The following is a 17,967-nucleotide window of genomic DNA, read 5'->3' as shown; positions in this document are numbered from 1 at the left end:
TTGTTTTTCAGGCTTTGCCAATAACCTGTTGTGTGACTTAGGGCAAAGCACTTCACAACTGTGTGCCTCTACTTCCCTCTGTGCTTATTTACAGATGAATTCTTCAAGGAAGAAGTTACCCCTTAAGCATTTGCATAGGACTTTGATTTCCTTTTCGAGCCCTAAGCATTAAAAATAAGTATTCTCACATTAAGTATATCATCAAGCAAGGTTGGAAGCTTTTTATTTTTGATGGAGGTGAGCCCACGGACAGTGGCTGTGAGCCTACTCCTGCCATCCTTGCATTGGCTCCTGTTTCTGAGCCATTTCAGTAGGGAATGTGGCATTAGGACCTCTTATAATCAACATTCTTCAGCCAGCATCCATTCTCAGCCTATTAAAAGAAAAAAGATAGTTGTGAGAACTCTGTCAATAGTGAAAGAACTATTATGTTGTCCACTAAAAACTTAGTAGATGCTATAGGAGTGATTTTAATTGAGATTTTTACAACCGTTTGATAACACTGTTTTGATCACCGTGTTTAGGGCTGGATTCCAACAGTGGACATAAAACCTCTGACTAATCCACTGAGTCACCCAGTCCCTGTCATATATTGCTTAATGGTCCATGCTGCCAGGAATTATAATAGCTTTCTAGTAATAATTTTTTTTTTTTGAAAGAAACTTTATGGGCACAAAGTCTTATAAAAGTTTAAACTCAGATTTTTAAAAAGGCAGTGAAAGAAAACTTCCTAGTGCTATCCTAAACTGCAGATTTTTTAAATTTACAATAAATGTATAGTCTTACATATACTGTAAGTTAATAACTAATATTTTAACTTTGGTTGGTTAATGTTTGCAGGGCACTTACAGATGCTAGAATAATCTCTAATGTTTTTGCTCAATCTGCTCTGGAGATGGATGAAATAAATAGTTTAAACTAATTAATGTAACACCAGCTGTTACAAGTGCTTGGCAGACGTCTGTGAGTTTTGATGGGCAGAGAGCGGCTGTTGTACTTGACTTTATTTTAGTACAATGTTGATCACAGTGTAAGCTGGAATAAATGACGAGCCAAAGGAAGGAACAGAGGATGAATCCTGTGTAATGCAAAATAAATATTGCCCTTTTTCTGAAAATATTTTTTGAGGTCAAGGGAGATTTATAGTGGACTTCTATTTAGTCAGAAGTGCTGTGACAACAGCTGTGCTAAGCATGCTCGGTATTAACATGCTTTACAAAAGCTGCAGAAATATATATAGACATCTATGAAATTACACATTGCTTTTAGGTTTCAAAAAGTGCTAAGGCTTAGTATTAGCACTTTGGCTGCATATTTTATTTCTACCTAGCAATTGCTGTTAGAAAGAATAGATGTTTTAAGACAGGTAGATGAAAAGCAATATTAGATCCAGAAAGTCAATATTTTTGCAGAGACTAAGTTGGATTTCAGTGCTGCCTGTATGTACGTGATTGTATAGTAGGTGTTTTTATTTATTTTGCACTCTAAAGGATGAGCATGACTGCAGAAACTTTCAAGATAAAAAGTAGTTATATCAAACTGAACTTGGCATTTTGTGCCATAGCCTCTTTTTATCCGTGTCCAGTCCAAAAAACTCCACAAAACCCTAAACATATATCTGATGAGAATTCATTGTTTTCTGAGTGATTTAATAGGAAGTTAAAATATCAAAGTAACTTCTCTTTTAAAGTTAGAAGGTAGAGTAATTGTGCTGTGACAGGGGAACGATGGCTGCTATCTCTCTATGTGCCAGCATTAAGATAACAGTGTCATTGTACAGATTGTTACCCTGTGAATATGTCTAATAAGTTATTATAGCGTGCTGAGCAGATGGCAAGTGTGCTCCTGAAAGAATTGATGGATGGGATATGATGTCATCAGTGAGATGACAAGGTTCACAAGGTACTTGACCTCCAAGAATAAGTCCTAACTGGTTAGAATTCTAAATGGTGAACTTTTGTGACACTGGCTAAATGGGAAATATGTGCAATTTGTATTTCTTTATGGTAGTGTTTACCCTCTTCACTGAACTCCACGTAATGGGATTTGGTCCCTGAAGACTTGGAGATATTGTTGGAAGGTTTCACCCTGTAACCTTCAGAGGATTTCACATACAAATCTATACATATAAACTTTAACAAAATCCCACTGAATTATATTTATGAATTCAAGTTTGTAGCTTTTCTTACTTTATATGTATGTATAAATAATTTAATTGAGATGATCAATTAATTTAACATGTACTCCTGAAAGAGAAAGCTGCTGATTCAGTGAGAAAGTACAAAGCATAAAATTGCAGTTTATATTTTTATAAGAATACCTTTAAAATTGTGAGCTAACATGACAAGGATCTTAGGAGCATAGTAATTTTAATTATGGCTAGATTCTCCTTCTCTCAATTCCATTAAACAAATAAACATTTGATTGTTCTATCTATCTAAAAATGTATTGATTGTTCTATCTATCTAAAAATGTCCTTTCTATTAGGACCAAATTATATAGTGGGATCTATACTGTTGAAACACAGGCCTCTAAAATAGTCCTCCTAGTTCTTTGTATGAGTCATGGCATGAAGATGGTGCACGCAGAAGCCTCAAAATGGGGAAACTTGCTGCCAAAGTTTAGGTACTGTCCAAGACCTGCATCTGATGGATACCTACCTTCTCTTCTTCACTGTGTTGAGAATTAGGTCCTTGTTTATAGAGCGCTGCTTCCATGGCACACTGGATAATCTAGAGAGTGGAATTCTACCCTTCATCTCTTTTAGGCACTCCCTAAACCCTACTGACCACAAAGTGAGCTCTGCATATCTGCTTTCTTGAGCAATTATGCAAATAGATCCTTCAGAATTAGAAGTTTGTACCTATACATTGTAAATTGGAAACAGAAATGGAACATGAAAAAGACAATATATAGAGAACATACGAGAAAAGAGCTACTGAAACAAAAGGGATAAATGAATACTAAAGCTATATACTATGGCTTTCCTACAGTGAAAGTCAGAGTCAAAAGAGTTTGGGGCCATGTTTCTTAATCCTTGAAATTAATTGATCCTTTTTTTTTCCTCCATTTATTTAGCTATATTTGGCAATGATCAAAAACAGAAGGATAGGAGGAAGAGGCATGAACTTAGTAGTTAGCCTTTTTTATTCTTTAATAAAATACTTCTAGTTTCTTAAAATGCTTCTTGTTATTTGGCTCCTTTGAAATGAGGAGATAAATTCCTTGTGGAAAACTCTTCCATGTTTTATTGATTGTTTGCAGAGCAAAACATAAATTCTATATACAAAAATAAACTGTGAGAGCATGTACACGCGTGCTTGTTCTGAATTCTTTATGATATTTATTTTCAACACTGATCGTTCTTTGCGATATTTGAATATTCATGTGACAACCTAGAGGTTATTTACATGAACTGAAACAAGAGCAAACCAGATGAAAGCACTATAAATCCTGCGAATAAGAACAATATATTATCATTTTTATATTTCCTAATGTTCTGAGTTTCAAGTCAGTAAAATTTGTTTGTAAAATTTCTACTACTGGGGAATATTGTTCCATTTCTTAAATCAGATTGGAGGTACAATAAAACTTTCATAAACATGTTATAAATTGCTTCCATCTTTCCTGTATAAATAAGATGCTGAGGGTTCCTAAATTATTTCAGAATTATAGCAGAGTTTTGGATTAAGTTGTAAACATTATAACAGTGTATCAATTTTAGCATAATTGCTTTGAAAGTACAGATTACGATTTAAAGTTGCCCTTTTTATTTATTTATTTATTTTAAATCCACTTTCCTTGTCATCCAACCCAATGCAACTGTTTTACTCCTGTTCTGACATCTTATTCTACATTTTCGGGAAATGTACAGGCAGTAGAAGCAGGATACTGTGACTCTCAGACCACACTCTTCCTTTTACCCCAGTATTAAGAGTAGAGGTATTGTGCCTGCAAGAAATAGTAACTTATTTACATATGACTTATTTACATGTGGCTCTCTATATGTGGTTTAGTGTCAATAGAGTTATTCTTTCTCTGGTTTATTGCCGGTTTGTTTATATGCAGTAAGGGAGCAGTAGCCTGTTCAAAATGTGCTATTGGTAGGGCGACACAGAGCTGAATCTTTAAATAAATACTTTCACTACTTTCATGCATTCTTTGTTAGTAGGTGGATTCAAGGGAGTTGGTTCCATTCTGGTAAGGTATTATTAAAAACTAGTAGTAAAATGTCAGTATTAATGTGTACCAGTTTGTTAGCATAATTAAATAATAGTCTATCAAAATATTTAAAAGTATTAGATGAGTTTATCAAATAATTCTATAAATTTTACCTTCAACTTCTCAGGTTTTTAATAAAACTGGAAACAAAAGATTGTGCATCTATTGCCCTGTTATCATAGATGTATCGGTTCTGTGACTAAAGAAGTTTCAGGACCCAACTCTTTTCTCAATCTGATCAGTTCATATATGTCTGCATGTGCTAGAGAAATGTAAAATATTAATAGAAGGTCAATGAATGTTCACTGAGCTCTCTTTGCCATATGGCCCCTATGGAGGATAGAAGGCCCTGGCTAGCTTAAGCCTGCCATATGGACCTGGTGGAAAAAGGTAGGTTTCACACACAGAGCAAACCTACCATATGGACTGGGTGGAGCACTCAAAACTCTAAACATTTCTTGTACACCAGGGCCTTTTACACAGAAGAATGTAAAAACATACATAATACATTACACACAAAAGCCATTGAAAAATGGATCAATTGTTTAGGTTTATATAATGCTTTCAGGCAGTGACCAAAACTATATAAATAATCAGGGCTTATTTTGAAATAGTAAAGAGGACAATCAATCATTTGCAACTGACTTTTTACTTAGCATTTAACATCTGCTGTATAATGGGACTGTACAATGCCACCCTTAATGCTGTACAAAGACAGAACATCCAAAAATAGTGATAGGGTTAAAGCAGTTTCTCTGAATATGTTCCCTTGGGTTTCTTTTCCCTCCCATTCTTAACCTGAAAAACAAATTTAGCACACTGTGCAGGAGTTGTGAGGCAAGTCCTGGACTTAGAAATGTCTTCTGTACTCTTATTGAGGAATTGAAATTAAGCATAGAATAAGATCATTCATTCAACTTTAGTCCCTCTGTCAAGAGTGAGGTGTTACACAGTGGTGTCTTCTTTCATAGACAAAAGACATAGTAAAGTAGCATAGAAAAATCTTTCAAACCACTGCACCTAATGTTGAACCTTCCTACATGTTTGCATGTTCCCATGCAAAAATATCTATATTTTCCTTAGTTTTGTTGGTTGATTGGTTGGTTGTGTTTGGTTGGGTTGGGTTTTTTTGGCAAAAAAAGCAAAAATCCGATCAGGACCACTTCAGCTGTGATTTTATCAAAATACAGTAAAAAAAGAGTATAAATTAAAGATTTATTTTTAAGATCTTATTTTCTTTTTTTCTTACGTGTTTAATAATCATTCAGATCTTGTTTTCACAGTTTTATATGAGAAAATGAGTTTTATGTGTGAGAATGAATAAGGAGGAAAGAAGTCAAGATCTGTTTTATTCTGTAAACAGAGAGGTAATATAGGCTGACTTGTCCCTTCAGATTTCTGTCACAATCTTTTCCTTTTCTCTAATTGTATTTTTTTCTTGTCTGGTCATGAAATTTCAACAAGCAAACTAATTTCTTCATATCTTGAAAGGGGAAGAAACTACTGAAACAAAGACATTTGAAAATCAATCAGTGCTACTGAGGAAAGTGTTTGAGAGGTAAGAAGAAAGTGCAGGAATCAGAAGAATCAGCTGAGTTGTGGAACAGCTAGGACAAAGAGAAGACTAAGACAAATTTTCAGTGATCGTGAAAATAAAGGATTTGGATTTTACCTTTTGAACTCATTGTGCTAAATATTTTGTAATTGTATCAGAATTTGGTACACAACCAGCTTTCATCAGTAGCACTGACTTCCTTTTCAAAATCTGAACAAAAAAATTCACTAAATTGTCTGTCTCAATCTTCTGGGTGCAGGAGTTCACAAAACCATGCAGGGTGGTCATTTCCTGATGTGGCTCTGGCCTTTTTTTACTTGACAGGCTAAAAGCCAGCCTGTTATTGGGATGCACAATAAAAGTATTATCCTTAAATATATAACGATATCATCAGGTTGAGATAATAAAGCTTGTGCTGTCTGTTTCAGTTTGTTTAGGCAGTAACTGCCTTCACAATATGACAGTGCTAAAGCTCTTTTGATTTCTGTTTTGTTTATTTGCAGTTATCACATACATAAATTTTTGTAAAGTCTTAGAGAGCCTTTGAACCACTCTTGGGATTTGTGTTTTGCTTCTGTTACATAACATTTATAATTGCTTCAGGATTAAAATAAAGAATTTTTCAGTTACATTATTGGCATAAACATTTAAACAGCTATAGAAGTTTTGAAACAAAATTAGTAAGAAGAGCTGGCCCTATAGTGGAGATGCAAAGCATATTTCCTTGATATTATGATTTGATGCAGATAAAAGACTGAACAAAATATTTAATTTGCATGAAGGATTTAAACTGGATCAAAAAAAAAAAAGATTTTAATTTACTGGCAAGTGTATGGCATGCTTGCTGTGTAGGATACTTTAATTTTCTGTCTTTAATGTAAACCAAACTGATCCATGTAACATGATGACTTCAAACTATTTTTTATCTTCTTAAATCAGTGCTGAATGTGACTCATAATGCATAAATACATAAAGGATTTTTTTTTTAGTGTTCTCTAATATGTACTCTGATATATTAGCATAAATTACATATTCCAAGACATGAAAACACATGCAGGCCAAATCTCACTTTAAAGTGGATGCCTGAAATGGAGCAGAAAACATTTGAGATAGAACTTCTACATTATTCTATCAGTGAGCATCAAGCTAGTGAATGCCATAGAAATCTCACTAATGGACATGTTCTGGCAGCTTGTTGCAGATGTTTGATGAATGAATTGCAAGAGAAATCATATCAGATGTGAAAATGCTTGCCTTTTCATTCTGAATTTTGTTTCTAAGCACTCTGGGGTTTAGGAGTTTTGTTTGTTTATTATTATGGATTTCTGTGGAAATCAGATATTAGGGTATAATGTATAGCCAATGGTTTGAGAAATGTGGCTATAATATTGTAAAGGACTGTTTCTGATGCTGTAAACTATGAAGCTCATATTGAATTCCCATAGGCAGACAGCCAAATTTCTATTAGGATATCATAACCATATAATCCAAACTGTGTACATCGATTATTGTCTACAACATTTGCATCTGAGTACTGGAACCATTCCATAGATTGAAGCATTAAGGGTGTTTATTATATCTGCTACAAAAAATATTGTGTAGTAATTTGGAAAAAATGAGTTAAATATACTATTTTATGCAAATGTCGGTGTTTCAGCTGCAAAAATAAGGAAGCCTCTGTGTTACCCTGCTTCATAATATTGAGACAGCTCAATCCTTTTGTACCCTTCCTGGCGAGAGTTTATCAAAATAGGGTGCTTCACATCCTTTTGTTTTCAGTAACACTTGGTGTATTAGGTGTGAAGAGAGTTAAGACCTGGAGTTACTAGATCACATATTTCTGTAAAAAGTATGTGCTGCCATTTGTGTGCTCAGGCAAAGATTGGACACTCCACTGAACTACTGATGGTAGAACACCTGTTCCCTTCACCTCTCAGAAGCTCTGACTGCAGGGCTGGACCAGCACAATCCCTTCAGTACTTTGTTTTCAAAGCATGGCTCCTTCCCCTGCATTTCCAGAGCATTTGAAGCTTTTCACTGTCTGTTCACGAATTCCTGAACCTATTGCCCAGTAGCCCTGTACAGCTGTGTCAGCTGAGTCCATCTGATTTGGTTCCTGAGTATTTTATTTTCCTGACATCTTTGGCGCTAATACATCCAGGGCAGGAATTTTGGCAATGCAAAAGCTCAGGAACAGCTTTCCTTAATGTGTTTCTGTCTTGTTGTGCATTTTAGGCTGGTCATCTTATTCACTGGTCCTTGTGTTATAAGTCCAAATATTAGAGGTAGTTGCTAGAATACCTTTTGGTAAAGATGTTATTAAAATCATGGGCAGTTAATAGGATCTTGCAGGAAAGTGAAGAGAATATGAGTACATATGTTTTTGTGTTTCTGCAAAAAACAGTGTCCCTGGACATTTTATATATTTATCAAAAGATGAGATATTCTAATTTCCATAAAAAGAAGCATGACAGTATTCTGTATGAATATTCAGTTATACAAAGAAGTTACATTAATCAATATATCCAGTTTTACATGTTCTGACCAGATAAACATTTTTCTGCTGGACAGATGAGCAGTATAAGTTGCCATAAATGAGAGGTGTTTAAACCTCTTTTGCTTTCTCTGTTGAACTTCTCTGACAATTTATTTGTGAAATGCAGTACTGCTGACTTCTGTGCTGCCACTTTACACCAGATGCCAAGCATGCTTGGTCAACTTCATCTGCTTGCCAGCACTCTGGGGATGAGGGTATGGGACAGGTTATGAGTTGCTGAATGAATGACAGCTGACGACTGTTGCTCAGACACATTACCATAGATTCATTTTCTTTTTGGGCATCTGATTCATGCTGTCAGCAGATTACCAAGAACATGTGCCATGTGACAAGGTAGCAGGAGCATTAATACTCAGGCCTCCATAATTGCAACATGGCTAGATATAGATTGCTTGAAAACGCTGGCTTTTTGGTTTTTTCCTGAAGAGAATGAATCTTAGAATTATTAACTGAACATAGACCAAGGATAATAGTGTGAATATTATGCAGTTCCAGGTATTAACATAAACCCTTCATCTTCAGAGAATTACAAGTTACCAGCTGTGCTCTTATCAAAAACTCCCTTCTTACTACTGCTATGCTTACAAAAGAGGAGTGCTGTTATTTTAGATGACAATGAAAAAAATGCTAATATTGTTGATATTCCTTATTTTAAAATCACTTTAAATCTTCAAATAATAGATGCTTTTCAACTTTCATGAAACATGTCCGGAGGATTATTAATACAAATCATGTGGGCCTTGAAATGATCCAATAAAATCAAGCAAAATGCAATTGTTATATTGTCTATAATGTTTTTTTCTGCATTTTGCAGTAGCCATATGGAGGCAGTTACAGGGAGGAATGGGCAGCACAAAAATAAGTATGCATACTGTGGATGCATTGCCTTGCGGATTGCTTGTATCAGTTGAGATGTGCATATTTGTGTCCATAATTTTGAAAATGTGAGGTTTAGTCTATGTTCATAATGCAGCCCTAAAGTCCAGTCCCTAATCTGAAGTTTGATGCTAATCAGGAATTAGCTTAGACTGAAAATACTTGGCTTGGTCATTTGATTCCACATATATTAGGAAAGCTGGATATATGATCAGGGAGACAGCTTCTGAGCCAGCACAATAAAGAGATTAAATAGATGGTTTTGTGAATGTTGGGGCTTGATTTCCTAACCAAATGTCCCTTCACTGCATAGATGATCATGGTCACCCCTCAATGCAACTTTGGAAGAAGCTGAGAAGGACTCTTGTGAACCTATAGGGAAACACATTTGCAGAACCCCCTGTGCACATATATGCATCTAAGCAGTTCCCATAGAATTGCTACAAAGCCAAAAAACATCCTTTTTAGCACTCAGTATTCCCTGGCTGATGGAGTGGAGTCAGCAGAGTCTAATTGGGATGTTTGACATGAACCAGTAAAATACATTTATATTTTTTTCAGCACCCAAAGCACAGATGGCCTTACTCTGCATCTAGTTCTGGCCAGTATCCTATAAGGATCTTTAAAAAAGAAATAATAGGCATAGTTCTTACAATTAAAAACTGCAGGTCATAAAATTATAAAGTGCCTTCTTTTTATACAAATATATTATTAAAATGTAATTAAAATATTTAGAATAGCTTTTAAACAACCATTTAATCTTTTAACAATAATTTCATCTCTAGGAATTTAGAGTTAAATTCTTAATTTCTTCAGAGTTAATGAGTGTTATTGTCAGTTGTTGAAGCTATATATGTTTTATGGTATATACATTATCACCCCTGACTATCCCATTTCTTCTTTCTTCCTGATCATTCAAGGCACTTTAAAAAATTGTGTGAAAAAAACCTCTGTGAGTAAACAGGATACTTTTAATTATGGGGACAGAGAGACCGTGTAATTTTGTTTTGCATGTTATGTGTTATGATGCCAAAGTACACAGAACAAAAATACCACTGGCATTTTAACATTCCATTCTATAGTAAAATATGTTTGTTTAAAAATAGGAATGATAATTTATTCTAGAATATTGTGAAATCCTTAGAATAAATAAATAAGCCAATACTGCTTGACCCAGCCCTAATCAGTAATAGGCTGCAAAATAAGATAAAGGTTATTAAAATAATCCTTTTATTGAAAGAGAAAATTAGATAAGTTGTGCTGATTGACTCTGAGGCCCTCCTAGGGACATGTAAAATGAAGAATAAACTCAACTTGATCTAGTCCAAAAAGCCTGAAGAAATCCTCACAGCTGGAACATCACCACTAATTACATTTTTGCTTTTTGAATATATATCGCCAGCTCTTTCCATTCATTTTTAGTGATGCTATACCCATAATTCCTTAACAAATTAAAATATGCGATCTTTAGAGAATGTGGTTTATAGATTTGCTTTGACAGCTGTAAATGTCACTTACATTCACCTAAAATTCTTGAAATACCACAAGAATTATTTCTGCAAAATCTGTTGTATGTGAAAAACAACAGTTTAGCTGTTTTGTTTATTTCTAGTTGAGTCAATATAAATTTCTTGCTCCTGGGCAGTCTTTCTTCTTCCCTCCTTCACCTCATAATCACACTCCTATTATTTCTTTCTAAAGTGTTTGGCCACTGTGAGTGTCCTTCCCTATATTCTCAACTTTCTCTTTTCTTGATTACTCCTTGCCTTTTTTCATGTTCTCCCTGTTTCCAACCCTCTATGTCCTTATTCCAGCCAGTAATACATTCTTTTTTCCCCCCCCTCTATGCTTATAGGCAAGTTGGCTTACAAGGTAGCATAGAAGGGGTACCACTAAACCTTGGAGATGGATGGATCCCAAAAGTTTTGTTCAAGAAGTGATTCTCCATCTGCCTCTAATTTGCCATTATGGAGGCAACTCCAACTGCGGTATGCTTAATGAATCCTGTGCAGCAGTGAAGAATGATGTGTAGAGATCATCTGTAGATCTGCATGTTCTTTGGAAGGATTAAAGAAATACTGGAAATTTATTAATTGAATTTTTTTTCCACAAAGGAAAAGCATCCAGTTAGCACATTAAGTTTTCAGAGAACTGTCAGGAAATACAAGTCTTTCTGTTGGCAGGAAAGTCCTGCATCTGAACCTACCTCCAAAGTGAACATGTAAAACGAAGTTCTTAGGTCCTTTTTTTCCTCTGTAGTTCTTTACATCAAGTGAAGGTGTGCATATTTGGAAGCCGTGCCATTTGGGAAAATGGTCCACAATGGTAGACTTGCTACAAAGATGGATGGGTTCTGTAAGACCTCCTTGCACAAATATATGCAACTGCATCATGTGCTAAGCCAATTTGTGTAACACAGACATTCGAGAAACTTAATAGCTGTGATCCTTTCCATGTAGGTTATTAATTTTTAGTCATATTTCGTTATTAGAGAGCTGCTGCTCCCAAAGTCCTTAGGCAAACATGCCAATCCAAGAATCAGAACTCAGTAGACAGCATTTGCAATGGTATAATTTACTGTGAGAGCACCAGCCTCTTTGAAGTGTTACAGAAACATTACCCAGTCAGTCAGTCTATTTGAATATTTGATATTCCATCCTGATTTCCAGCTGCCACAGTTGCAAATGTTTTAATTTCAGAGTATTTGGGTGTACTCGAGAACTGTTGTTTGTATAAAAAGAAGTAAATAAATTGTAGATTAAAAAAAATAAAATAAAAGGATATACATCTATATATGTAACTCTTATAAAATATATATACTATAACTCTTCTATATTTATAAAATATATATACTATAACTATATAATATATATACTATAACTCTTCTATATACTATAACTCATATATATTTATATGAGTTTTGTAAGAGTTTCAGTACCTTTCTTTTATAGCTGGTAACATCCTTCACAGTCATCATTGCCCCCAGTTACATGTGGGGTTAACCTTGAATGACCAAATCTATAAAGCAGCCAAATTGTATGGGAACTGCTCAAGAGGATTTTATTCATTTGTTCATTTCTTTATTTGTTTTTATCTGCCTTGAACTATTAAATATTTCAATTGAGAATACGGGATCCGTTGTTCTTTTGCTTTAATATAAATCAAGAATTATGGATCAATTAAAACAGAAAAGTTTCTCACACTTGAAACCTCTAACAGGGACGAAGGTGAAATATAAAGCTTTGTACTAAAGAGTGTTTGACAACATAAACCAAAATAATACCAAGCTAAATGGAATAAATTGTTTCCACAATGTAGAAAAAATGTATGCACTTTTTATTTATGGTAATAAAAAGTGGAAGCAGAATCCTCTTTCATCATTCAAATGGTAAGTGTGAGCCTGTGTTAGGAACAAATCTATGTGGAATATTTTGCAAAAAACAGAAAGCCTCAAGATGCATTGCAAAAAAAGCATGACATGATTACAGAATGGCAGTAATCTGTATAGTATTTTTTTCAGCCAGCTATTATTGCTTGCTTTCAAATCCTGGCAATATCAATATTTTCCAGTTTGATTGGTGACTGGTCTGAACTTATCCTACTTGCTTTTAAGAACAAAGACAAGAGAATGGCTACCTCTGTTCATCTATTATTGTTTAAATAGCTGTCACAGCTTCCAGGATGTCTGTTTCCATGTTATCTGGTGAAAGAATAAAATAGAATGGCAACAAACCAAATACAGTGAAATATGTTTGTTATATTTGGCCCAAACCAGCTGCTGTTTACAGATAAAAACTGGTTTGAACAAAACCAGGTGAATTTTGGAAATTGAGGAACAATGGATGGAGTGGTTGTAGCATTTACAAATATTTTAAAGATACATGTCGCATTCAGACTTGCCTATTGTGGTGATTTAGTTCATATGTCAAGACACATATTCATCTCTGCCTGGGTACTGTAGAGGCTTGGGTAACAGCTTGTCCTATCCTTGTTTATTTGTTAATTTATAACATCTCAGTTCCCAGCACAAACCAAGGCAGGCCGGGACACTTCTTTGTTCTGCCTTGTTCTTTCTTTTTTCCCTCTCCTTTCTTTTCACTGTTGTGCTCCCCACTCTGACAATGGAGTTGTAGATTGACCCTATTTCCCCTTTTGCCCTGACTTCTCTTCTAACACTTCCTTTGATGTGTTTAGACTGAAAATACCAAATCTCTGTTTCCCAGCAAGGAAACATCATTTTGCAGCATTGCTCTGCTAGTAGTGAAAGAGGAGCATTAGTAGCTCCTTTGCAGCAGTTTAAAAGATGTTAGGCTAATGATTATTTGGAAACAAAAGATATCTCATCCCTTAGAGAAAAGAGGACTTTGCAGGAATTAAGTATTTTTAATTTTTTTAAAAACAAGAGGTCATATTATTTTGCTACTAAGATATGTGGTATGTTTTAATTGGCTGTGTTTACAGTGTGGTTTTTCCTAAAAATGCATTTTTTTAAGATTCCCTCAATCATTGCTTATCTCACATCCACAAATATCCACGCTTCCTGTGTATAATATGTACATTTGCTCTGTTTCAAACATACTCACACTCAAAGTTTATTTCACATGGGACATCAAGAAAACACAGTCACATTAGTCTTTTTTTTCTGAGTTGATATTTCATTAAAACAAGTTCAGAGTAAGTTCATCTCTCTAGTCCTACCCTTTAGCGTAAATTTGTTTCTGTTATTTATTATAACGTAGTAGTTTGGATGTTACTTTGAATTCATATCATTCTACTATCTTTTTAGTTTCTTTGCCTATTGCAAAACTATGCCACACATTGTTAAAAAATCTTTGCAAACTTCATATGTTGAGCATGCACAGAGTACAGCAAGCATAACATTAAATAAATTGTAAAGTAGTAATACAGTAAGAAAATTGATCTCTTGCCTAAATTATATTACAAGGTCTGTGTTAGGAGCTCTCTGTATCTCAGCCATTGCATGGAAGAGCAGTTTTTGAGTTAATTAAGGCTTACAGAATTTTTAAGTGGGTCAGTTTTATCTAGTATATCTTAAAACATTTTGACAATTTGAGACCTAAAATATCAGTAAGATTCCAAGTAGTCTTAGTAAGTAGGAGGTCATTGATCCATTTTCCTGGCAAACCTAGAGGAAAATGAGGTCTTTTCAGTTTCCTTTCTCATTTATATGAATCAGCTTCACCATGCACACTAGTGATTCGACTCTTTCTTGCTGTATCATGCAAGAGCAATACCTTCACTGCAACTACTGATACAAAGAAATCTCTACCAAAAAACACTTAGGGATGTAACATGGAAGAGGCTTTTTTTTTTTTCCCTTTTTTTTTAAATTTTTTGGTTCCTTAATTTTGGGTGAAAATCATTTGGGGAAGCCATATTTTCACTAGAGGAAAAAAGTTTTCAGCCACATAATAATACTACGGACTGTTTATAAATATATTGTCTAACTAGTTTTGTTTAAGTTTTGGCTTATTACTTTTGATTAATGAAAGCAGAACAATTCTGGCAGCAGTTTGGAATAAACCATTTGCTAATGATTCTTCACACTAGAATAGGAGGGGAGAAGTTGAGCTAAGCTAGTTTTCAATACCAGGAATATAATATAATAATGATATAATAATATCATATATAATATAATATATAATATATTTTTTTAATGATGTGCTGAATATTTCTATAATATTTTAAAATTTGAAAGAAAACGCTTATATTCAGGGCCTATGTTACTACAAAATTACTGCAGAGCTATTCATGCTGCTGTGGGGTAGCATGAGTTCAGAGGATACATCCATGTCTTTCAGAGCCTGCTTTGAATCTCAGTAACGTAGATAGGAAATGGTTCAGAGATTTAGAGCCAGTTTTTGCTCAGCACTCTGTAACATGACTGGAAAATTTAAATATAGCTGAAAAAATCCTTTATGATCTGAAAGGTCTGAAGCTTTCCTTGGTCAACATTAATTCCTTTCAGTAACTTCAGCTTGGAAAGCTTTTGAATGAGAACTTTATGAGAAAGCAGTAATTGTGGCCTGAATTGTGATAAACAGGTCATAAGGAACAATCTTAGTCCTTGTGTACTCTGTCCTCAGCCTGAGCCACAGGGAAGAAGGAAGAGCAGCACCCAGTATAGGATCTCCCCAAGAGCAGATCTTTCCATCTGAGGTGGTCATCTTAGGTTACTCTTACAGTCAACAGGCAGAAATCTTCTAGAGAAAGATTTGCTTTTTCCTGCAGTAGATGCCTGTGGGAGTTCAGATGGACCTTGAAGTGGCATCTGCTTCTTTGCACTACCTGTAAAAGATCTGAGTGGTACCAGCCCAGCAGCAGGTGTCCAAATGCCTGTTTGGATAGTTCTGTGGAAGGACATGGTAGGAAAAGCTATTACTTTAGCCCTGTAAATGCTGGCCAGCATGACAGAGCTGGTGAGGAGATGGGACAAGAAATCTGCACCTGAGTGTGGTTAATAGAGGAAGCTTCCATCTCTAGGAATGGTGATGGGGACTGTTGGAATGCACTGGGACTCTGAGTTATGAATGGCTCATCCTGCGGTCATCAACCCTCTAACCTTTTGTTACTGCAGATTTCAATTTTCATGGTCCTAGACTATGTCCATTTAAGAAAATACTGCATTCAGTCCAAGAGAGAGCTCTTTTTAGGCATCTAGGATCAACTTTCAGGTACAATTGTAATGTACCTGATAAAGTAAATAGAGAAGTACATCCATTATTGAAACTATAATTAAATAAATAACTAAAGAGAAATTTGACTGCCCCAAAAGGTATATAACTTACAATGGTCAAAGCCAAAATGGAAGAAAGTGAGTCTGACAAACTCCTTTGTAGTCATACAGCTGTGCAGAATCTGCATGAAACCTGGGGTACATTCTGATGTCCTTGCATTGTACTGAGATACATCAATATGTGTCAGTTAATGAATGAGCCCTTGGTAAGAAGAGTATGTATAGATACGTGTATCTATATATATATGTGTGTGTGTGTAGATAGTTTTCCTTTTGAAGAGTTCAGATTAACATCTGGTGCAAAGAAATTGACCTAAATTTCTATATCATATCAACAGTAGCCTAAAAATATTCCAGAAAGTAAAAAAAAAAAAAAAAAATTGAAAAAAAACCACAAATGAGGTTATTGAAGTTTCTATTAATTTTCGGGGGTTTTTTTTTTCATGCTTCTTAATCTGTTCACAAATTATCTGTGAAACTTTAATCTTAGAAGTCTTCAAGCTTTCAAGCTGTGCAAGTTTTTTCCCATTGTGGGGTCACAAGTGATCAGATCTGATTTTTACAAAGATCCCCCACTAAAGAGCTCAGCACTAATTGTTAGAAGATGTCCACGCTTAAAAAAAAATTAGGCCAGTGATTGTTACTGTGCTGTTAATTTTATGTGCTGTTTAGAGCATGTTTTAATTGTGGCAATCAGGTGTATTTTCTTGATGAAAAATGTATTGAGGAGCTTTTCTTGGTGTAGCAAAATCTTCTGAGCTGTAAGTGAAACCATTAAGAGTGGGAAGGGTTAATTGTATGGGAAGCCTCGTATTCAAATACTTCTCATATACAAAATATATGTCATGCTAGAAAATATTCTATTGTCAATCCAAATAGAACACAAACTAAAATGAGATAATTGGGAAGGTGCCCATAAAGTCAGCCTGAATATATTATCACAAGTATATGTGAGATAATATTTGTTTTAAAAAGATTCTATGGCACTGTAAACTCAGTCTCATTAGAGACTGCATTTAAAAGGCTTATAAAGTTACTCATTAATGTTATCTTGTTGTATCTCCACAGCTTTTTCATTAAAGAAAATTCAGCAGAAAGCATTTTCTCCTGATAGCAGGAACCAATTTGCAATAAATGTTCTGGAAACCACTAGGGAAGCCATTACTGAGGTCTAATAAAAACAGACAAGCGTAACTTGTTCTATATTTTTGTTTCAATCACATACAGATGAGACCCCGCTCTCCACACCAACCGCAAGAGACAGCCTTGACAAACTTTCTCTAGCTGGGCATGGGCAACCGCTACCTCCGGGTTTTCCATCTCCTTTTCTATTCCCTGATGGATTGTCCTCCATAGAGACCCTTCTGACTAACATCCAGGTAGGCCTTTTTGTAGATCGGCTTAAAGGGATGGAGAAGAGCCAGTTTTTGTCTAAATTAATAAAACCATTCTACCTTAATCAGTTCATAAGATTATTTGGATCAACTAATTTACTGAAACTTTCCTGTAATTTAGGTTTTAAAGGAGCCACTGCAAACAAATGAATTTAGAAGCTGTCAGATACAGTACATAAAAATACAGATTGTATATTAAACCGCAGCAGAAAATTCAATGTGAATTACATTGGTGTGTTTTACAACATTTGTCTTCAATGCTCTTTTTATTACAGGCTAATGAAATGTATCTCACTGTTTAACTTTATCTCATTTACTAAATAGAGAAAGAGTTCTTTAATAAATAGTTATTTCAAATTGCTAGAGCGGCATGGTGGAAATGATATTTAAAGCTATTTGAAATGTGTCTCCCATAAAAGCATTTACAAAAAGCACTTATAAATGAGCTCATTTCACTTAAAGTACTGTCTTCAAAGAATAGGCTTCAAAGTGCATTACCAAATTTTATACAGATTTCCTATTTGGTAGTCACAATGTCTGTTGTGTGTACAGTAAAGCAGTGTTCAAATATTATTTATAGTATACACTATGTATAGCTTGAAGCCAA

The 17,967-nt window shown here is 34.8% G+C and overlaps 1 protein-coding gene across 6 annotated transcripts in view; it reads left to right on the top strand.

The window, feature by feature from the left end:
- Positions 1–17,967, top strand: part of DACH1 (dachshund family transcription factor 1) — a 353,381-nt gene that overhangs the window by 286,476 nt on the left and 48,938 nt on the right. For all 6 annotated transcript variants that reach the window (XM_050978249.1, XM_050978250.1, XM_050978246.1 and 3 more), the window contains one exon: positions 17,194–17,345. In XM_050978249.1, the coding sequence (XP_050834206.1) occupies positions 17,194–17,345 (152 nt within the window). The remainder of the gene's footprint in view (positions 1–17,193; positions 17,346–17,967) is intronic.

Source organism: Serinus canaria, chromosome 1 (assembly GCF_022539315.1).
Source record: "Serinus canaria isolate serCan28SL12 chromosome 1, serCan2020, whole genome shotgun sequence".
NCBI lineage: Eukaryota > Metazoa > Chordata > Aves > Passeriformes > Fringillidae > Serinus > Serinus canaria.
The sequence above is the reverse complement of the archived record's forward strand: the minus strand, read 5'-3'. Positions and strand labels throughout refer to the sequence as shown.